The 23816-nt window shown below is 46.0% G+C and overlaps 1 protein-coding gene across 2 annotated transcripts in view; it reads left to right on the top strand.

Moving 5' to 3' along the window:
* The first annotated feature begins 5089 nt into the window (after nt 1-5089).
* Nucleotides 5090-23816, top strand: part of GDAP2 (ganglioside induced differentiation associated protein 2) — a 120472-nt gene continuing 101745 nt past the window's right edge. Inside the window, exons 1-3 of one of the 2 annotated variants that reach the window (XM_078615452.1) lie at nt 5090-5194; nt 11657-11878; nt 21391-21530. In XM_078615452.1, coding sequence (XP_078471578.1) covers nt 11673-11878; nt 21391-21530 — 346 coding nt within the window. In that variant the 5' untranslated portion in view covers nt 5090-5194; nt 11657-11672. The remainder of the gene's footprint in view (nt 5195-11656; nt 11879-21390; nt 21531-23816) is intronic. The other variant, XM_078615451.1, reaches the window with a different exon arrangement.

The following is a 23816-nucleotide window of genomic DNA, read 5'->3' on the forward strand; positions in this document are numbered from 1 at the left end:
TTAGGAGACAGTTTAACACGTAGGCTTTTGCGACAAATATTCTTCATAATAAAGGTTTTTGGGTTAGATCGCATTAGAAAAAATATTGTCGTAACCCTCCACCACCTAAAACAGCCAGTAAGGTTTGTCACGTAAACAACGCGCCAATTAGTTACTACTTCAGCCCACCGGTGTGTTGGAGAGTAAATCCACAACATTTACAATTTGAATAATACGACGTTTTGCTGGTAATTACATCCAGCATCATTGGGCGATTTGCCAGAATCGTGAAGCAATCCAACTGCTTCCGGTATTAAATAGAGAAAGATGACGTGATCACTGAACCCATCAGGTGCAGAGATCAGAGGCAGAGGAGCGGGGTATTGTAATTATGTAATAGATAAGTTTTTCGTTAATTAACATCCGTTTCCTCTATAAGGAATGCAGTTGTAAGATGTATTACTTAATAATACACTTCCAGGCCGCACTAAGCTTGTAGTTATCTGAGTGGTTAAAGTTATGTAGTTCTCTCAATTAAAATGGATTCCCAAATTACTTCAACGTTATCAAAACCAATTGAGTATCCTTGTTGGCAATCATATTCTGCAACTTCCGACAGTTGTGTTTGAGAGTATTTGATTTTTGTTGTGTTCTTTGAGTATTACGCTAATGTTACCAATATAGCATCTGCTACATAAGCAATTAATACGATAAACACCTTCTGTTGATAACTTAGGCAATTCATTTTTAGTACAAGATACTAGGTTTTAATTTTGCGTACCGTGCCAAATATGACTCTGATTTTTAGTTTTTCCAAAACTCTAGCTAATTTGTCAGTTACTCCCGCAATATATGGTATTTAAAAATGTTTTTTAACCTCATTGCTGTCAGCATATTGCTGGTCAATCTTGGTTTGACATTCAATGCTCTGTTAATTTGAGCATTATTGTAGCCATGTAATCATAGCGCTTGTTTAACATGTTTAATCTCTCTCCTCAGACTTTCACCATCTGACACTGTTTTAGCCCGATGTATGAGCGTATTGATGAGAGAGGATTTATGAGCGGGGTGATGATGCGAATCTGCATTCAGATAGGCATCAGTGTGCATTTCCTTTCGGTAAACGCTGTGTGATTTTACCGTTTCGGCCGCGTCTGAGCAAAATATCCAGGAATGGGAGTGTGTTATTCACCTCCACTCCCATGGTGAACTGGATGGCCAGGTTTTGCGAATTGAGATGATTTCGAAATTCATTAAGTGTATCTTTACAATGTGGCCAGACAACCAAAGTTGCATCCACATATCTAAACCAAAATCATGATTTTAGTGTACTTGAAGCAAGTGCTCTTGCTTCAAAGTTTTCCATGTACAGATTCGCAATAGCTCCTTCCTTTTGTTTAAAGAAATCACCTCTCCATAAGAAATACGTGTTATTTAGACAATAGTCAGCTAGTTTTGGAATATCTTTTGGTAAACCTGTCTTATTTACTATCGAGTAATTTAATTGACCCGTTAACCAGAATCTTAGTAAATGGAGACATTACATCAACGCTCACTAGAATATCATTAGGGTTACGTTTAATATCTTCAATCACATTCACAAGAAGTTCTGAATTTCTTTTGAATGAAGATATCCTACCGATGCAGGGCTGTATTTGTTTAGTTACATACAAATAATTTTAACCGCTCTGACAATTACAGGCTTAGTGCGGCCTGGAAGCGTATTCATTAAGTAACACATCTTACAACTGCATTCCTTATAGAGGAAACGCATGCTAATTAACTGATTACTAATCTATTACATAATTACAATAACCCGCTCCTCCGCCTCTGATCTCTGCACCCGATGGGGCCAGTGATGACGTCGTCCTACTGCTCTACTTAACACCGGAAGCAGGTGGATTGCGTCACCATTCTGGCAAATTGCCCGTCGATGCTGGATGTAATTACCAGCAAAAAGTTGCATTCAAATTGTAAATGTTTTGGATTTACTTTCAAATACATTAGTGGGCTGGAGTAGTAACTAATTGGCGTGTTGTTGTTTACGTGACAAACCTTACTGGCTGTGCAGAGTGGTGGAGGGTTATCGTGGTGCCATGGCTTCGAAGCCATTCTACAAGCGCCGCGACCCCCCCCCCCCGGACCCCACACTGAGCACACACACGGAGTGTCTTGCTTGGCACAACGGGTTTTAATCCGAAGGGTCCCTATGAGGAAAGTCCCACGGTTTCCTGGTGCCAGGGGATTGGCCGACCGTCGCAGGACAGGTTACACTGCGTTGCCCCTGAGTTGGCTTGATAGTGAATGGGCGCAAGAAGGTTTACCCGGACAACCGCATTGGCCGCGCGGTACAACGCGACCCCGGGCTTTTGAAGTCAGGGGGATAAAAAGGGGAGCCTGAGGCCGTTCAAAGGAGACTCTTGTGGAACATCTTGGTCGCCAAGACTCCCCTCCTCCCTGCCGCCAGCGAGTGCCGCCAAGAGGCAGCGATAGGCAAAGTGTTTCGTCCTCTTCCTTCCGACTCTCACAGCGTCCGTGCGACGCCGTGAGTACAGCTACGAAGTACGCGGTAGGACGTTTGAGTAGCCGGGGACTTAGGCATCAGTAGGCTAGGCTCTTGCGAAATATTCCCCCCGCGGGTAGTGCGGGGTTTGCGTCGAGAATAAAAGTTAGCACAAAGCATCGGTGTGGTGTCTGTGATTCCTGTGTGGAGCGACCGCGTGGGGGAACGCGCGGCCAGAGTTCACGTGGGGCCGCGGCGTGCGCGCGCGTCGAGAGGTAATCGCTCGCAGGAGCAGGTGCGAGCGCGTCCGTGCCCCCCTGTGTTAGGGATAGCTGCGGTGTGCACGGGTGTGTTGGTCTAACTCCGTGCCAGCGGCACGAGTATGTCCCGTAGAGAGGGCGCTAACGCGGGGGGACCCATCACTTGGTCAGTGGGGGCCTGGCGAGAGCCGAACGAGGCGGTGGAGGAGGGAGCTAAACGGGCAGACGTCGCGTCCCACCTGCCTAGCGAGGGCGGTGGTGTGGACGTGGGGCCCCACATTATGACACATACCCACGCGATCTAACCCAAAACCCTTTATTATGAATATTTACGTGTGTTGTCCAATAATTGCACGCGTGTCATGCAGAAATGTCACGTAATAGTTGTTATGAATCGATGCATTGCATTCCATAAACTACACTATGTCTCATACTCTTTGGGTCTTTACCGAAAGACCCAAATAGTATGAATTCCTGCAGTCACGAAAGCTTTAAGTCTACACTATGTTTTATTTACAAGGCAAGGCTATTCAGCTCTTTTTTCAAAAACGACCTGGCCACAAATGACAGCTCAACAACAGTGGCTTATCACGTGGACATTTATAGCAGCCAAATACTTTAAATTCACGTTGATTCTAAACGTTGAGGGAAAAACCGGGCGACCCCGGAGAAAAATCCACATGAACACGGTGAGAACATGCAAACTCCAAATATACAGGTGTCAGAATTGGGATCGAACCCACGACCTCCTGTATACCAGGGGAGGAAGTTAACATCTCACCACCGTGGTGCCCTAATAATGTGCGTACAGCACATAACGAGAGATATGCACTCCCAGAAGGCTGTTGGGCAGATGCGTGTTGTGGACAGACACCTATCTTTCATATTCTCCACAATGATGTCGAAAATTATGTTCTTATTAAATGACAGCCTTACTCATGGATAGATCACAAAGTGGATTATGCAAATAATGTCCATTGATCTCATAACAGTGCTACCCATAATGCAATGTGCCAACAACATTTTGATAACTTTTAATATAAATCAATGAATTTAGCAGGACTGCTTTTATGATTGTTGAAGGTTTTGTCTGCTACGAATAGATATCTATAAAAAACAACCCCGTTTATCAGAATTTTTTTCTTTAAATCGCATCAGGTCTCATGGTGGAAAAACGTGCAAGTCTCCAGCTCTTATCACCTCTTGACCAATCTATTTACATACCTGTAAAGTGTAAACCCATACGGTTTAACCGTATTCATGTACGGGGAAATTGAGTTTTCAAGTTCATACAGCGTAAAGCCGTTTCAATACGGGCAAAATGTTTTTGTCTATTTGTTTGTGTTTCTTCCTTGTGATGGGACTTTCTCGGATGAACGTTGACATTTATAAGGGGTACGGGGTGACCAATAGGGTCTGAATTGGTCTGTCACAAGATAGGGCACCGATAGGGGGTTGACAGGTATGCATGTGCTCTGAAGAAGGGCCGTTGCCCGAAACGTCGCCTCTTATATCCCCCCCCCCCCACCTTTAAACCGCAATATTATCGACCCAACGCGTTCAGTTTTTTTTTTACTAAAACACATTCCTGCGGAGGGAGCTGGTAGGAACGTTGGGTTGCTCGGTCAATGGCCAGGGTTAACGGCGGCGTGGTGTATTCCGCAAATATGCCCGTTTGTGAGGGCGGGCACAAGCCGGAGTGAGTAGGTTAAACGTTGAGTTTTATAAGGGCACCACGGGGTGACCAGCCCCTCCCAACCCAACCCAGCCCCACCCCTCCCACCCCCCACCCAGCCCCACCCCACCTAGCCCCACCCTCCCCACCCCACCCAGCCCCACCCTCCCCACCCAGCCCCTCCCCACCCTCCCCTCCCCAACCACCCCCTCCCTCCCCACCCAGCCCCACCCTCCCCTCCCCACCCCTCTCACCCCCCACCCAGCCCCACCCTCCCCACCCAGCCCCTCCCCACCCTCCCCTCCTCACCCAGCCCCTCCCTTCCCACCCAGCCCCTCCCTGCACGACGGACGGACGGACACAATAATCCCCTGTGGGCTGGTGTAACCAGGAGGTTCCTACCAGTATGAATCATTCGATGCATTGAGCATCAACGTCAAATGTCAGAGCGGCGGGTGGCTCAACAATCAAAGCGAGAGCCGACACTACCGAACTCTTTTTACTGACCCCACGCCCCGCCCCACAACAGCACGTGGTCAACGTCTCGCGCAAAACCTCCATGTTCGCCAAACGCCCTCAGAGCGGACGCGCAACGCTTACCCGTTGGCCTCACCGTTTCAAATCTGCCTCGAGGGCGTCACGTGCTTAGCACAAGTGCGTCTCCCTCTGTGTGTGTGTTGTGTGTGTGTCTCCCTCATCCTGTGTGTTTACCTCTGGCTCCCGAGAGGGCCGACTGCGTCTAAACCTCCCCCCTTACTAATCGCTCGAACGCGTCAGGTAACAAGGCATCTACGTTTTTATTATTATTTCATCGTCATCATCATCGTCGTCGTCCTCAATTGCGCGTTAATTTTGTCTGAGGAGATGAGCGTGCAGCTCAAGGGCTGCCGAGGTTGTCTGTTGACACGCGGAACTGACTACGTTGTTTTTAGTTGTTGTTGACGATTGTTTTTGCATTGTGAGCGGTGTGAGGCGGTTTTCGAGTGAGGTGAGGGGAGGCCTTCATCCAGCAGTGGATCGCTCAAGGCTGGTGGTGATTGTCGAGATAAACGTATTGGTTGAACAACCGCATCTTGAGCTTTTTAGAGGATATAAAACCGGTTTAATTATCGCCCAACAGCCATTTGTAGTCACTCCACTGCTGTACGAAGGCCTTCCCCAAGCCGTTCATCGAGGCTGTTTTGACCATACTTCACCTTGCTGGTCATTTGCGGTGCTGGGGGTGGGTGGTGTGGCTGGCACCACAGCCGTGCCAGCCTTTGTATCCCCAGCCCACGGTGTACAGTACCATACTCATTTAAGGCCGAGTCGATGTAGTGGAAGGTCCCAGGACTGGGTCCGGCATCGAACTGCTGCTCCACTCCTCGTGGCTAGGAGCGCGGTGTTGCTAACCGCTGCGCCACCGCTCCCTGCCCTCCCCAATTCAATGAACTCATAGTCGGATTTTCAGTGGTCAAAAATGCACGCTGTGAATAAACACGTCTGTTTGATGACACAAAGTAAGTTGTCACGTACGTACATAATACAGGTTAGATCGCGTAAATATATAAATGTGTCGTTAAACCCGCCACCACCCGACACAGCCAATTTACGTAAACAGAACGTGGCTAATTCGTCACTAGTACAGCAACACCGGTTGTGTGTTGGAGAGCCAAGCCACAACATTTACAATCTGAGTACGACGTTTCGCCAGTTATTACAACCAGCTTCATCAGGCGGGTGCTGACGGGTTTAACGATATTTATGCGATCTAACCCAAAAACACTTGTACTGTATTAAGAACTAACTCATAACTGTCAACCCATACGGTTTACCCAGTCTTCTTGTACAGGGAAATTGAGTTTTCAGGTCCATACGGCAACAAAAAGCATGTGTATTTGTTTGTGTTTCTACCTTGTGATGGGACTTGGTGTAGGATGAACAATGAGATTTATAAGAGCCACGGGGTGACCAATAACGTCTGAATTGGTCTGTCATGAGGGTAGGAACAGATAAGGGATTGACAGGTATGAGAACTGGGGTAGTTAATGATTAAATGATAATGCCAGTACATGTGACCGAAGACTTCACGTCAGCATCAACAATAACATCATCTTCTTGGTTCTTTCGGTAAAGTCACGTAGAAGGGAAATAATAAAAATAAAACATAAAATAATTCTCACGACGTTTCGGCCACAACGCAAGCAGCCGTCAGGTGAATTCCTCTTGATATGCAAATTATTTTGTCAAGGCGCTCTTCCCCCTCCAACCCAGCTTAAATATACGCTGCCAAGCCTGGTGGTGTTCATTCAGACGCTGTCTTTCCGACAGACCTGTTCTTCACCTGAGGACAACTGCTTCCGTTGTGGCCGAAACGTCGTGAGAATGATTTTATTAGATTTAATTATTATTATTTTATTATTTCCCTTCTACGTGACTTTACCGAAAGAACCAAGAAGATGAATCCCTGCAGTCACGAAAGCTTTAAATCGAAAAATAACATCATCCATACAGGACATCACTCTTAGAGTCGGCATCATCATACATCAACGACACTACATCACAACCACGTTATATGATTTAGTAACGTAACGTAGTTTATTAAAATCAGCCATGCTCAACATATCGGCGGATAAAGCCCTTCCATGTAGCTAGTGTCTCTGATTTCGACATCACCATAATACAAATACAATGTATGTTACACTGTGTTGTGGTGCATTGTTCAATCCACTGCTGGATGAAGGCCTCCCAAAGCCGTTGGTCGTGGGGGTTTTTTGACCAAGTTTGAGCGTGCTAACCCCTCCACCCCATCACGATTGGACAAAACCAGAACATCCTCAGAATGTCATCGAAGCTTCGCCAAAACACAAGACTCTATATGTACAAGAAATCGCCCCTCGTTTACCGTAACATTACCTTTAAACACCATACGATCAACCTGACATCACAATAAAACGCATTAAATTGCTCTGACATCACCTCAAAATCAACTGGCATCGCTATATGGCTTAAACATCACCGGACAATCACCCTAACATTGCCACTGCATCACTGTTGCATACCTCTTCTTGGTTCTTTCGGTAAAGTCACGTAGAAGGGAAATAATAAAATAATATCACATAATAAAATACAATTCTCACGACGTTTCGGCCACAATGCAAGCAGCCGTCCTCAGGTGAAGAACAGGTCTGTCGAAATGACAGCGTCTGAATGAACACCACCAATGTATGTTATACTGTATGCTGCATACCTGTCAACTCATACGTTTCACCCGTGTTCTTGTACCGGGAAATGGAGTTATTAGGTCCATACGGCGTACATATGTTTCAATATAGGCATTTTTGTCTTTGTGTTTCTCCCTTGTGATGGGACTTTGTAGGATGAACGTTGAGATTTATAAGGGCACGGGGTGACCAATAAGGTAATGGATTGATCTGTAATAAGGTTGGCACTGATAAGGCGTTGACAGGTTTATCATAACTTCACCAAATTATTAATCGAACGTCCTAACATCACCAATAAATTCACATTTCTCACTCACGGTGGCATCATTACAACTTATGCACGTGACGAAACCCATCACCTGACACCACTGACGCATCATGTGACATAACCTGACATTATTTGAGCTCACCTCATCACTCGGACCATCAAGCTCACATCTCTAACATCAACCAGACCGTCACAAACATCGCAGGCATCATCTTCGCGTCCATAACCTTAACCTTTGCCACGAGATCCGCAACAAATCTCACTACGGACCTGTGACGAGCCTGTGTTGTCCACTCGTGTGTTGACAGTGCCCATTCTTAACGTTAATAGCAATGGGGGAGGGTTGATGATGATGATGGTGGTGGTGATGATGGTGGTGATGATGGTGGTGATGAGGACTGTGATTGTGTAGAGTGAAGGAAATCGAAACTGGAGTGTGTCGTTGATCCAATTGCAGTGCTAGTTATTAACAGAGGTGGGACAAAGTCATTGTTATGCAAGTCCAAGTCGAGTCGCAAGTCATCAAATTCATGACTCGAGTCTGACTCGAGTCCAAGTCACATGACTCGAGTCCACATCTCATAGGTGGGACAAAGTCATTGTTATGCAAGTCCAAGTCGAGTCGCAAGTCATCAAATTCATGACTCGAGTCTGACTCGAGTCCAAGTCACATGACTCGAGTCCACATCTCATAGGTGGGACAAAGTCATTGTTATGCAAGTCCAAGTCGAGTCGCAAGTCATCAAATTCATGACTCGAGTCTGACTCGAGTCCAAGTCACATGACTCGAGTCCACACCTCTGGTTATTAATGACTATTATTTGGTTTCCATGCAAACAATTAGGAGCTTACAATACTTTGATTTATTCCTTTTTCAGTCGACTGCTGAATGAAAGTCTCGACACACTGTGGGGTGGTGTTTTTTTCACCATATTTCACCAATTGCTCGCATTGCTATCTGCTTAATTGCTCTTCTTTATTCCCTTTCCCCTTGTCATTTTGATGACGCATGTCCCTCGTGGTTTCTTGAGTTCACATCCAGTTAATCAGCGTAAATTCACTTCCCGAAAGTATCACTTTCATTTGGTGTTTTTTTGTGCCGATAGCTGGGTAAATTGGCTGAACGGGATTTTCCACGTAAAAAAAATGAACATTGAATTGAACTTGATGCTGCTCAGTGCAGGTTAATGAATGGGGCTAGGCCATGACCTCTTAAAGATACCACTCCCCATCGATGTTAGCCGTGGTTGGGACTCAGACTCGGGTCGCTAGGTTCATAGCGCGGTGGGTTAACCAATACGCCATGAATCATCCGCATGAATAGTAATAATACAGCAAAAATAACAATTTGAACGCGTGTTCCATTTAAATGTCAATATCAGTCAAGATGCCGCAGAAAGCAATTCACGCAAACATGATTAAAAGGAAATGTAGCAAAATAAAAAATAATGAAACCGCAACAAAAGTTGGGCCACGTGTTCCCGTGGTGCAATGCTCCACACAAGTACAGTGCCGCCAATGACACGGCAAAATCCTTAATGCTCATGGGATTGTAGTATAGTAATTAACAGTAGACTATTGGTACAGCTTCTTGGTGATGTGCAAAGTAGGCTATCCGCAATATACATTTTCACGATTATGGAGAAGACCCCGGGGACGGGCCAGGATACGCTGGTGGGACTATGTCACTCAGCTGGCCTGGGAATCCCTGTGAATTCCCTTGTAAGAGCTAGAGTCTGTCGCCAGGGAAAGGGAGGTCTGGACTGCCCTACTCAACATGCTGCCGCCGTGACCCTCATCAGGACAAGCGGACTGAGAGAAACGAACGCCACGAACGATTATGACGAGTCATTTCCACATTGAACGATTATTGCGGTGTTAGTTTCTCGGCCTGTTGCGATATGTCGTGATTATCATTCCTGAGCGGTCTCTGGTGTGGACCAATCAGTTTCAAGGACAATGCATATATTATCAAAGTGTGTTTTTTGTTTGCATTTTGAGCACAAGTATTGTGGTTAATGCACACATGATAACTTGTAAAAAGGTTTCAGTTTTGTTGCCCAAAAAAGAGGGGAAAAACCATATTATTATCATTCCTCTTTTAACTTTTCTAAACTTTTCAGGCTCCCAAATAAGATATTTGAAGTAATCGTGAACTCTATAATTAAAGCTGTAAAATAAATAGCTGCTATCCATGAATTTAGCAGTGTGCAAAATGTTGATTTGAAAGCATCGATATTCATCATTGTCGTAGTTCAGCTAATTATTTATTCAATTGTTATGTAACCGACAGCAAGTTTGTTCTAGATGTTATAGCTTGTAAAGATGTAATGATTATAAGGCAGGGTACTATTGAATAACCCGCAGTTAGTTAAAGAACCTTTACAAAACCCTTCTGTCCTGGGAGTACCGTAACGCATGAAAACAAAGTGCAGTAAAAATTTTAGGTGCAATTACAAAGTTGTGGGATGCTGATATCGCTATAAGCATCATATCGTGTAATTCGATATCATATCGTATCGTGAAAAATGATATCGTGGCTACCCTATTAGTTTCCCATAACTTTGTAAATGTATGTGAAATTTTTTGTATCATAATTTTTGTTATGTTGGTTTTCGTAGCTAACATTATTTTTCGTCTTGAAATCAAGTTATTGTGTGTGTCATATAATCTGTATAATGCGGAAGTGTCCGTTCGTCACGCTCTGTATCTCACAAACGGTAGGTCGTACGATGACAACATGAACACTCAAATGTTTCTCTTGGTGAGAAACATAGCAGCGGAATTGTCACTGTTCCTGATGATTAACTACATTTTGCTTCCGATATTTCGAAATATAATATCCACAACAAACGAATAGATGTCAAAATTTTCCGGAAGAGTGATTTCACATTTTATTGGTAGTGTGTGCAGAAATTGGGTTCCCCATTTATTTATATTTAATCTCGTTCTGCATGGGCAAGGGCAAGGGCACGGTGAAAGTGCTCGTTTCTTAATATTTCGCCACCAATTAAAATATACAAAAATACGGAAAATTATCACACTTTGATAATTGGTTCTTTACCCTTCTATCTGGCAACAAACTGACACCTTTTTTTTTTATCACACTTTATCAATATATAGCATAATTTAGTTGGTCCCGACCCTGAAACTTGTATATATGGAGTTTGCATGTTCTCACCCTCCTGTGGTCGTGTGGATTTTTCTCCGGGTCCTCCATTTTTTTCATTCCACATTTAGGATCAACGCACGTTTCGAGTATTTGGCTGCTATAAATTGTCCAGACGATGAGCCACTTTGTTGCGCTATTGTGTGTGGCCAGGTTGCCTCTGAAAAAAGAGCTAATCGCCCTTTGGGCTTTACCCAGTAAAATAAAATAGTTTATATTCTTGGTTCTTTCGGTAAAGTCACGTAGAAGGGAAATAATAAAATAATAAAAATATAAAAAAAAAAAATTCTCACGACGTTTCGACTGCAACACAAGCAATCATCATCAGGTGTGAAATCCACAGCAAGAAAATTTGAAAAAAGTGGCGAAAGAACCAAGAATATGAATCCCTGCAGTCACGAAAGCTTTAAATCAAAATTTAAAATAGTTTAGTTTTAATTTAGCCAAATTTCAAAAGATTCCCACAAATTGCTACCTTCATTTATAACCGCAGTGACCTCCCTCTACTGCAGAAACTCGGCAGAACCCTTGGAGAGTCCCTCGTGGGTGCACGAGCGAAATTGTACAATTGTTTCCCATGCCGCTTTCTGGTTGTGCAGTCGACTCGCCGGCACCATGGAGCCGCTGGGCACGCGGTCCAGCACCGTCGCCATAGAGACGCTGGAGAAGTGGTGCCACGCTCGGCCCCAGCCGAGCGAGTCGGGCGGCCCGCAGGCGGCCCTGCCGCTCGGCACGGCCACCGCCGTCGTCGCCCCCCACGCCCGGTGCCCCCCCTCGCCCTTCCCGTACCGAGATGACATCAACGGAAAGATCGCCCTATGGTATGATGCGCGTGTGCACGTGCGTTCGTGTGTGCGTGTGTGGCGGTTAGCGCGCTGCGCTACGAACACGGCGATCCGGGTTCGATTCCCGCTCACGGCCAACACCAGTGAGGATTATCTGAACCGGTCCAGGGCCTCCCCTAGGTCGACTCAGCCTCAAATGAGTACCTGGTGCGGTGTGTAACCATTGCCACTTAGGGAGACAAAGGCGGCCGGGCGTGGTGTTGGCCACCCACCCCCTCGTGTGCCGTGCGGGCCTTTATAGGTGCTCACTAACAGCACTTGCCCCTACAGTCTGTTAAGGCTATACGGGGGATCTTTGTCTTTATCTTTGTGGCGCTGGCACGTACCCGGCGACTCGGATTTCGAATCCCGCTCACGGCCGACACCATCGGTGACGATTATCTGAACCGGTCCCGGGCCTCCCCTCGGTCGACTCAGCCTCAAATGAGTACCTGGTGCGGTGTGTAGTAAACATCACCACTAGGGAGACAAAGGCGGCTGGGCGTGGTGCTGGCCTCCCATCGCCTCGTGTGCTGTTCCGGCCTTCATAGGTGTTCGCTAACAGCAGTCTGGCTATACGCGAAGTGCTGTGAGATTGTTTTTACATCTTGTTGTCGTACGGTTATCGTAACCTGGATTCAATTCATACTGAACGTTTTCTGGGTCGCTTTTAGACTGAACTAGGTGGCACTAGATTCGCGGTCACGGCCATGAACAACGATGGAGTGTGCCGTGTTGACAGACGTGGCTGACGTTAGGCCATGGGTGACATGCGCACAAAATGAAAGATTAGCCATGTGGACTTTATTTGAAGGTTGAAAAAATAAACTTGTTAACTTGCCCTGATCTCCTGGGTACTAATGTTGTCAAAACCCATCGAGTCATTTTATTAGGCTGTCTCAACGCACACATACAACAAACACAATTACCGGTCTCATTTAATCAGGGGTTATTAAAACCGGATAAGGGGAATGTTGTTTATTTAGCCGCGTGGTATCACTGCTGCGTCAGTGACGACAATCGCTTTATTGCAATTAAATCATGATTTCCCCGACATTTTAAGCAGATATCGTTATGGGTCGATGTGACTGCTAATTTAAATCTGTTCCCAATTCTAACGCGCTTAACATCATCATCGTCATTATAATCATCGCTGTTGTCCGTTACTGCCGATCTGTGCCTAAAACATTTATCGTATGCGGGAGAACATTCCCTTAAGTGACTCTTTGAGGTCTATTTGAGTAGAACACATGGCACGTTTTATTGTGCCATAAATGTAAGGCCGTAAAGCTGCTAATGCATTCGCTGGCCAACTTAGACACAGACAATTGAGTTCATCCCGGACAACGGCAGCTTTGTTCGTAATTCTCGCTCCAAAATTCTGCCCCTGCCACCGATCCGTAACGAGCACCCGCCAGTTAAAAGCCGCGGAAATAAATTTACAGCGTGCGTCTCCGCAAATGAAAACTTCTAGGACTGATAGTTATTTTATCACGATGTAATTTACAAGAACTGATCATACGGGCTAGCTGCGAGCCCAACGTGACAGCAGGCAAGCTTAAGTAAGCGCTACGGTTGAACTGACGTGTTACGTGCGTCACGATACCAAGATCCATGAGAATCGTACGACACGTTTTCAGTCACCACGGCGCTTGTGCCAGGCTAGGTGCACTTTGAGATCGTCGTGTGAGTTGTGACAGGCTCATTTGCCAGGAGTTCACGGGACAGACCCAGGTGTTATGAGTTGACCGACTGCCAGGCACACCGCTTGTGCACCTCACCATGATGTTAACTACCTCGCGTGGTATTCAGGAGGTCGTCGGTTCGATCCCAACCCTGACGCCTGTACATTTGGAGTTTGCATGTCCTCCGGTTTTTCCCTTCACATTTATAATCAATGTGCGTTTAGAGTATTTGGCTGCAATACATTTTCACATGATGGTAAGTCACTTTCGTTGAGCTATTATTTTTTACGTCCAGGTCACTTCTGAAAATGAGCTATACAGCTCAAGTGGGCCTGACCTGGTAAAATATAAGTTTTTATTTTGAGAGCACTTCTTGAAAACGAGGAAGGAGATGTTCTGTGTTGTGATTCTCAACGGTCGGTGGTGGGACTTCTCCCGTCCTCTGCGTGCTCATGGATTTCTTTGGAGAACCTTTTTCTGGAATTTTATTCAGGACAACTCGATAAAAATATGCCTTCCAGAAGACCACGCGTTCTCCGGAATCTCATGGGTGATGTACTGTGACCTAAATGATCGGTAGCAAAAAGTTTAATTCTAGATTTGAACGACACACTTAAGCGGTTGTGCTTTCGCTAAGTTGTCCCCACCTGAAGAAGGGTGCTTGTGTTGCGCCCGAAACGTCGTGATTTAATTCATTTAGATTTTTTACCTACGTGACTTTACCGAAAAAAACAAAGAGTATGTCCCAAAAAGTTTGTCAAAAACACTCTGTGTGTGGCCTTAAAAAAATGTAATAGGCGGACGTTTTGGACAACGGCTCTTCTTAAAATTACGTAAATAGAGAGCCCCGAGAGACAGTGTGGATGATAATAGTTGGAGACTGCACTTGTTTTTACACCATGGGGCCTGATGAGAATTACATAATTTTTTTTTCTGATTACCAGTTTTTAAGTTGGCGTATGAGTAGATACATTCTCTGTAAGCTTCATTCTACCCCAGACGAAAACCCAGATGAGTGTCACGTGCGTTGTACCACGTCACATCACGCATGCCTGTTTCGTTTCATCGTTTGCGCAAGTGGCATCCGGCAAAGTTTGCGACGTTATTTATATATTTATTGTGAGACGACCCATCCCCGTGGCTTCACTAATGCAGCAGGACAACATGTTGGCAGAAGGGTACAAAGCTGTCATTATTTTGAGTCATGTGAGAGCTCAAAGCAGGGGCTGGAGGACACTGGAATTGCCACAGTGGCAATTACCACGGGTCACTAGCAGTGTTAATGTAGTAGGCATTTATTTTATTCGTAGTCTTACGGTAGTCGATGACAACTTGTGCTTAACACTAAAACCTACGAGAGCCTTGATGCTGCTCTGTGAGCCTCTCTGATTCTCACTGATCTCTTGAGAGAGACTTAGTCTAGCTCTGAGCCTCAGTGGTTAGTACTGAACCCTATGAGAATCCTAATATGGCTCTGAGCCTTAGTGATTTAACACTGAACTCTGTGAAAGCCTTAGTCTGACTCTTGAGCCTCAGGAATTAACACTTAACCCTATGGAAGCACTTAGTCTGGCTTTATGACCCTCTGAGCAGCAGTGCCAATTTTGTCAGCTTTTTTCGTTAAGTAATATTCTTAGTCTAGTCAACAACAACGTGTGGAATTTAATTTGAGTCTTAGTCTCTGGGTTTCTTTAATTATCCTCTTAGTCTGGTCGACTGTAACAGTCCAACATGTAGCCAAGTATTTCGTTGCTAAATGTTGGTGTGAGAATGTTACTCGGTCTATCCTTTGTATATTCATATGGGACCAGTTTGCCATGCGTGGTGCGTTCCTCGGTGTGCTGCAGCCGCGAGTCTCGCCAACGAATCCTCTCGGCGAGAGACTCGTTGAATTCGTCCCATCACAGTCGGTAGCCCCGCTCTGCTGCTCCCTTGATGGTTAGCGGTCGAGGCCATAGTCATCGTTGTCACAGTTCCTTTATTTAGCGAACGCTTTTACACATGGATTTTGCACAGTTAGAGCACCGGTTCAGTTGGTGATTTCCATCCACTCGCATCCAGCGTTGACTACAATAAAACATGAAAGCAATCGCCGCCCGCTGAATTGACAAATACGTTTTGCCACTAAGTTAAATGACAAAATTAACTCCGGTCGGTCGCTGCTCTCGGCTGTGTGTGTTTGTGTGACGGCCAATTCAAGTTTGTGCTCGTGGGCATGAACGTTCATTCCCAGCTTGTGGCCCAAGCGAGGGGCTTACTTTTCCACACTTTCCACAAAGGCACCTTTTCATCCGCTCTGGATCAGAAACGAAAAAGCTGAAGCGGCGTTGAACGCGGCGTGAAAAATGAAAGTGACTCCCGTGAATAATGGTGCTTTTCTTTGTGCGGAAAAGCATTGGGATGGAGTTAAATAAGTGAAATGGATGGAATAAATGAAAGGAAAACAATACGTAACGTCATAATGCGCGATGTGAGGATTTTTTCAAAGCTTAAGTGTGCCGCGCGTAAATAAATCAAACGCGAATATTTTGCATGGAATCATTTATTTTGTACTGGGGAAGTTATTTATTTTGGCCGGGCAATGTGTTTTTTTTTTGCTGAGATGTTTGTACTTTCTTTTTTCGTGTATTCATGTGGATACTGTATATTGGATTTTTTTTGTAATGGAACAATTCAGCCTTTTCATTGCTTTTGGCCGCATCGTTGTTTCTTCTGGATTCAAACCTGTCTGTGAGCCAGGTGTAGGAGCGTCATCTTTATGAGGGAGCCGGAGTGTTTGTCCATCTGTCAGTCAGTCCAACCTCGGCCTGAGAAATCCGTAAAAACTGCTAATTCTCACGCGATTAAATATCCACAGCTTTGTCGCTTGCCCATCGATGCTCGGACTGCGTTAGGGCGTATTTTCGCTGCTCACCACGCATACATAGATATTTATTTTAACCTTTTTACCAGGTTTGGCCCACTGGAGCTTTACAGCTCTTTTTCAGAAGCGACCTGACCGCAAATGATAGCTCAACAAAGTGGCTTATCATCACGTGGAAATTTATAGCAGCCAAATTCTCTTAAACGCGCGTTGATTCTAAAGGTGGAGGGAAAAAAACGGGCGACTCGGATACAAATTTACGTGTCCACGGGGAGAACATGCAAGCTCCAAATATACAGGCGTCGGGGTCGGGGTGGAACCCATGGCCATGCGAGGTAGTTAACATCTCGCCACCGCGGTACATGCAGTCGACAATGAAACCTCTCAGAACCGGAATTTGTCGTAAGCAAAGCGGGTGCCTTGGAGATCCGCTTTCCCCACTACCTGCTGTGCACGTGACCATCGTACAGCAGACTCTGGCGCCCTGTCCCTAACACGTGACTTTGTTCCGTGGGTAATGGAGCATTCTGTCCCTCCACTCAGAAACTGTGGAATTCTTTGCCCAAGGCCATTGGAGACTCGCATGTAAAAACTTATTTTTATTGATTTACCTCTTTAAAATAATTTATTTATTTCCAGTTTCTCTTTTTTTTCTGGGTGAATAATTGTATTTTGTTTTGCGTTGTAGAGTGCTGACAGCATGGTGCTATACAAAATAATATAATTTATATTTTAAATACTAGATTTGAAGTTTTCGTGACTGCAGGGATCCATACTCTTTGGTTCTTTCGGTAAAGTCACATACGCTTGTATTGCGCCGGAAACGTCGCGATTGAATTTATTTTATTTTATACCTACATGACTACCGAAAGAAACAAAGAGTATTTTAAATACTTTTAAATAAACCAAAAAAACTCCGAATGGCACATCGTTCTCTTGTTCCGTGAGTGGCCAATGGTACAGGTTCATGCTAATCATCTACACATCTGTGACAAAGAGCTTCCTAGCTCATCGGATTCCTCCAGTCTAAATAAACACATTCCTGCGGAGGGAGCTGGTAGGAACGTTGGGTTGCTCGGTTAATGGCCAGGGTCAACGGCAGCGTGGTGTATTCCGCAAATATGCCCGACTGTGAGGGCGGGCACAAGCCGGCGTGAGTAGGTTAAACGTTGAGTTTCATAAGGGCACCACGGGGTGACCAGCCCCTCCCCACCCTCCCCTCCTCACCCAGCCCCTCCCTCCCCACCCAGCCCCTCCCTGCACGACGGACGGACACAATAATCCCCTGTGGGCTGGTGTAGCCAGGAGGTTCCTGCCAGTAAGATTCTGAATTTCGATTATAATCACGTGTAGTAAATTGGAGACGTGCCTGTCAACACTAGGAATTGTAAGACCCTATTCTATTCCTGACCATTGTAATTAATCTATGGAGAGCTGCAATCTTGGAATCTTCTTCTTCCTGTGTGCTGCCACCACAGTCGTGTGTTTATCCAGCATCAGGCTCATGATGATGCTATGGCCAGTAGTGGATAGACCATGGCTCATGACGATACGGCCAGGTATCTAATCAGCATGTGCCTGCTCGCCCTTAAAGCTTTGCGCAGCTGCCAGAAATGTAAAACAAAACCCAATCAAATAGTCACATGGAAACAAATGCGTACGTTTCAGCAGTAATGAAGCGTCGTTTCATCGCGAGCAGGGGGGCGGTCGGATGCTCTTATTCATTTATACACATGGATGAACAAAAAATGGTGGGATTTTTTTGACGTCGTTGAGATGCTTTTGCGTCACGCATTTCGTCCATTTGTTTAACGAGCTCCTTTCTCCGTGTCCTCTGAGCATTAGTCATTTCCCCGGGACCTGACACGATGGTCGGTGGTTAAGGTGCAGCCCTGAAATTGCGAGCTCATGCCACTGCTGGTGGAAGGGCGTCCACTGTAAAAAAAAAAAATCTCGAGAGGGCCACTCTTGAGTTATTTGGTCAACTCTTTCACACTGGCCGGATGTTCTTGGAAGAAGTACCCACGTTTTGTACCACCACAGGACAACCTACCAGTCGGCTGATGTAGTGAATCCATTTATACTGCTGGGTGGACAGAGGCTGGGGGGATTTAAGAAACTTGCAACTGCCGCGCCGGAAGATGGAATGGAACTGGTAAACTATTAAACAATTTTCTATTTTACCAGGTAAAGGCCCACTGAGCTATGTAGCTCCTTTTAGAAGGGACCTGTTCACAAATGATAGCTCAACGAAGTGGCTTATTGCGTGGAAATTTATAGCAGCCAAATGCTCTAAACGCGTGACGTTGTTTCTGAATGTGGAGGGAAAAACCGGAGGACCCTGAGAAAAATCCACACGACCACTGGAAGAGCATACATACTCCAAATATAAAGGCGTCAGGGTCGGGATCGAACCCACGACCTCCTGTATACCAGGCGAGGTAGTTGACATCGTGCCACTGGAACCGGTGGCCTGGGATGGCAAGTTTGTCGTTGCACCACGGCAACATCCCAAAAACAATAAAAAAAGCTACAGTGATGACAATATCTTTTTATTCTCCAAACAATTTTTGTTTTGCTTGGCAGATGATTGTAGACGATCATTCCGTTAAGTGCTTTTTTGGATGTCTCAACGAATTTGGTCGAAAGGCTTGAGTATCATCGTTACTTGAAATCCGATGGATTTTTGTTGTTGTTCTTCTTGTTTGGAAGCGGCTAACCGTCGGTCGAACCGACGGGACGTCGCGTGTGCGCAGTGGAAATGTACGCCCCCGCCGTCGACCTATGGCAGTTGTGTTACAATTACGCGGTTGCGTTACAATTACGCGCTGACCTTTGCTCGGTGTCTTGTATAATTACACTGGTCAACACACTTTTTCTGGCATAAGGTATTCCAACGTTTATAGGGTAATTTTGGGGTGCTGATTCCAAATCTGGCATCAGTTTTTGTCTATCACATCAGGTTTTTGAGATATCAAATATTGTATTTTCAATAAAAACTGCAGAAGAAAAATATAAAATAAATGTGGATATCTACATAAAATGATATTATAAACAGACTATCCTAAAAATATTTTAACCCTAAAGCAGTCACTGACTCGCAACAACTTGCAATCATAAGTGACAGAGTTAATTTTGGGTAAAATCAATGAAAATGGGGTATGCCGATAGCATAAAAATGATGTGATAGAGCAAATCTGAGATCAGATTTGGAATCAGCACCCTGAAATTAGTCTAAAACAGCTGCAAAAGTCCAGGCCAGAAAAAAACTTTTTTTGTTGTTGACCAGTGTTATGCACAGTTGCGATCCCGTTTAACTTGCAGGTGACCATTCGAGCGGGGGGGGGGGCGTTTGAACCCCCCCCACCCCCCCGAAATGAGAGAGGTATTTGCCCCAAAATGCAACGCGTTCATGACCTGTGCTTTCCTCGCGGACGTTTGTTTGTTTGGTTCTTGAACAACTGCAAAAAAACAAATCGCAGGTAGCCTGCGGACAGAACCTTCAGAAACCGCTTACAATTAGAGGGAGAGACGCCAATAACAATGGGCAAATAACAATTGCAGTGCTGTCATCAGGCTCTCCGTATTTTTTGTTGCCGGCGTTCGTGTCTCTCGCCCGTGTCGTGGCGGGTAACGCACTTGGGTTAAAATGTTGTTACGTGCCGTGTGTTTTGTTGTTGTTATTGCTTGTCCTCCCTTTGATTCTTTTTTTAAACGCCTAGCTGTTGTTTTTACTGTGGCTCATTTGACATTCATTGAGTGACAAAATGATGCCCTTACGTTCCTTGCAGACTTGTAATGGAAAATGCTGTATTCAGACACACGAGAAGTGGCACATTCACGCTGGCATACGCTGCCTTGGATGAATATAGAGTACAGGCGCTTCTCTGCAATTGCTTGCTTAAGCTACTGTTGGCAGAAGAGCATGAAATCCTGGGTTCGAATCCAGGCAGCCACGTGTGAATTAACAAGGGTCTCAGGCAAAGCTGTGGACGGCCTCAAAACAGTTCTATTCCCGACCGATTCATCTATCATCGGTGGTGCATGATATCTGAACCTGTCTTGGGTCTCCTCTAGGTCGACTCGGCCTGTACAACGAGTACCTGCTCCAGTGTTGCAAACATTATCACTGTGGTAACAAAAGCAGGTGAGCGTGGTGGTGCTCGCCACACGCTAACAACACTTGCCCCGACAGACTATGGAGGTTACACGTGCGATCTTTGCGGATACTTGTGTATTAAAATATGTGTCAGGAGCTAAATGCCAATGTCGTGGTCTGTTGGCCGCAGAGAAGAGGGCTTTTGGAGAGTATTCATGTAGTCTTGCTGTTCGTCCTGTTGAAGGAGGGCGGGCTACAGTGGTTAACATACGGGTCCAAAATTTGGGTTGCGTTGCCACGATCGCACGACTGTGGCTTGTCTAATTTCCCATTCATTAAGGAGATTCGGCGGGCATTTGGCCTACTGTTGACGTTTTCATGTGGTTGATGGTTACACCAGTGGTGAGCGAGTTGGTGGGAGAGCGAGTGAGTTGAAGGGTACACCCAGTGTCTTCGAGGTGTAGGAATGATCACGCAAGCCAGGAGGTGTGTGGTGTGATGTTTGTCTCTCGAATGAGGCGTTTATTCTGGACTTCCGCATCCAGACGGTCTCGCCACCATCTGGCGATGCCACCCCACCAGAGGTCGCAAACGGGTTTTGATTCCTTACCCGTACCCGTACCCGGCCGCACCAGGGTCGCAAATGGGTACCCATACCCGTACCCGGCCAGGTACGGGTAGCCGGGTATCAGGTAGGGTACGGGTATCGGGTACCCAGTTGCGACCTCTGCACCCCACCTGCCACGCGATTTCACGTCGCCTCTAGCTTGACTAACGGCGTCATCCGGGGCGGAAAAACGGCCGTCGTTAATTTGAATGTTCTTTTGTTCCCGTATTCGTTTGCGCATGCGCGCGCTTGCAGGAAGGGCGACGTGGCGCACCTGAACTGCAACGTCATCGTGTGCCCCACCAACGAGCACCTCAACGACAAGAACGCCGTCAGCGACAGCGTGCACGCGCTCGCCGGGCCGCAGCTGCACGACGAGCTGCGCAAGCTGAACGGTCGGTACCCTCGCGGCCGCGTGGCTCGCTCACAGTTTCGTGTCCGGCGGGGCTACCAACCCACCCCCCCAACTCACCCCCCCAGTGCATGCCACGGTGTGGTATTGACGCGGGGTAAAAATGCCACGCACCGCTTGTGTGGTCGCGGTGGACGTCGGAAAGAGCCCCCCCTGGCGTCGTTCGAGACAAGGATGTCGGTTGTTGTTGTTGTGTGTGCCGCCACCCTCATCGTCCAGATGTTCCCGACATCGATTTTTTCGCACCATGGATATCTACATAAAATGATATTATAAACACACTATCCTAAAAATACAGCACCATATTTTAACACTAAAGCAGTCACTGACTCGCAACAACTTGCAATCACAAGTAAGTTAATTTTGGGTAAAATCAATGAAAATGGGTATGCCGATAGCATAAATGAGATGTGATAGAGCAAATCTGAGATCAGATTTGGAATCAGCACCCTGAAATTAGTCTAAAACAGCTGCAAAAGTCCAGGCCAGAAAAAAATGCTTTTTTTGTTTGTTGACCAGTGGTATTATTTGATAGTCATACCACACCCCCCCCCCAATGAAAGACAACTCAAAGTGTTATTTAGCACGTACGTACGTATTACCACAGTGATGTGACTGTAGTGCTATGGCAGTATGCTTGAATGCCACTTTAAAGTATTTTATTCGCATTAATTAAGCTTTGTACTCTTGGTCGGACAACCCAGGGCACACAGCCTGGGTACATACAGTATCTAGAGCATGAGTAAAGATGTTTGCTTTGGATTTTAAAATGTCAAGAGAGCTACGGTCCAGTTGGGTCGGACGTATGCATTGCGAACATCGCTTGCGTTGCTCGCCTGCCAGCTCGGTTGACCCCGGTCTGTTACTATTCACTTCCACATGTTCCAAAGGAAACTTGATTTTCTGCAGGTGTAGTAACTGACTCAGATACACTAAGAGTAGGAGGCACTCTGTTTATTAACGGCCTTAACAGTTCACACTTTTAGCAACTACGCTTCCCAGTCAGGACAGCTGGCAGACTGCCTGACTAGCGACGCCGGGACGGTGAAGACGGCGACGAAGACTCCAGCAGCAGCACGACGGGATCCCACTCCAAACGACAGCCCCAAGGTCCCCTCCCAGGGCCCCTTTTATACTGTCAGCGTGGCCTGGCTCCGCCCCCGGCCACGCCCTGGCCACTCCCTGGCCACGCCCCCCTTCTGGAACCTACCAGCAGGTTCTCGATGTGCCCCTTCCGTAACCTTTCACCTACATCCCTCTCTCTGGTCTATCACGTGACCCGCTGTCAGTCAGGGCTGCTGTAATTGCAGAACCCCTTCCCTGCCAGCAACAAGCGCTATGCTTCTTCTTGGTTTTTTCGGTAAAGTCACGTAGGTTAAACAATTAATAAAATAAAATAATTGAAAACAACTAAATTAAGTCACGACGTTTCGGAGGCAACACAAGCCTCCCTCATCAGGTGTAAAAAGGCACAGCAAAATAACTGTAGCCAATCAAATCTAGAATTAAGCGCTATGCTGCTAAGTGACCGATTCTATGTCACTACACAGGTATAACATTTCAGAACGTCACGCTGTTTGTGGGTCTTGACCCCTGCATGAGTGCAGGCTTAGCAGAATTAGGGAAGCGGGATGAACCTGGAGGCTAAATAAGCTCGTCTCACCAGCCAAGCTTGGAATACTAGTCATAATGATGCCTTTCATTTGTCTAGGTGATGTTTAAATGAACCTACTTATGTTGGAATGTTTGTCCAATACATTTCTTTAGAAGTGCTTTTTGTGTTTTGTTTATTGTCCTTGCCCCGCACCTCCGATTAGCGTGGTTGGTTACGTACGGTGCGAAATAAGTTCAACATGCATGCAATAATATCTATGAGATGGCTCTCCCATGTGGGGTTGTGGGTTGAACCGCGCGTTGTTCGGCATGATGTCTGACGTTTCACGCCACGTCCTGGGAGCTTCTTGATGAGCTGAATTGAATGATATAATTTGGCCAATTCTGGAATGTTATATTGGGCCAATCATTTAAATTTGAGTCTCTCCGATGGGAGTGTCTCTCCGATTGGGGGTTCGCGGTGGTGAGATGTTAACTATCTCGCCTGGTATACAGGAGGTCGGGGGTTCAATCCCGACCCTGACACCTGCTGTATATATATGGAGTTTTCCTGTTCTCCCCGTGGTTGCTTGGATTTTTATCCAGGTCCTCTGGTTTATTTCCTCCACATTTAGAAACATGCGTATAGAGTATTTGGCTGGTATAAATTTCCACG

The sequence above is a fragment of the Lampetra planeri genome, chromosome 47 (genome assembly GCF_965212315.1).
Source record: "Lampetra planeri chromosome 47, kcLamPlan1.2.h2, whole genome shotgun sequence".
Classification (NCBI taxonomy): Eukaryota; Metazoa; Chordata; class Hyperoartia; order Petromyzontiformes; family Petromyzontidae; genus Lampetra; species Lampetra planeri.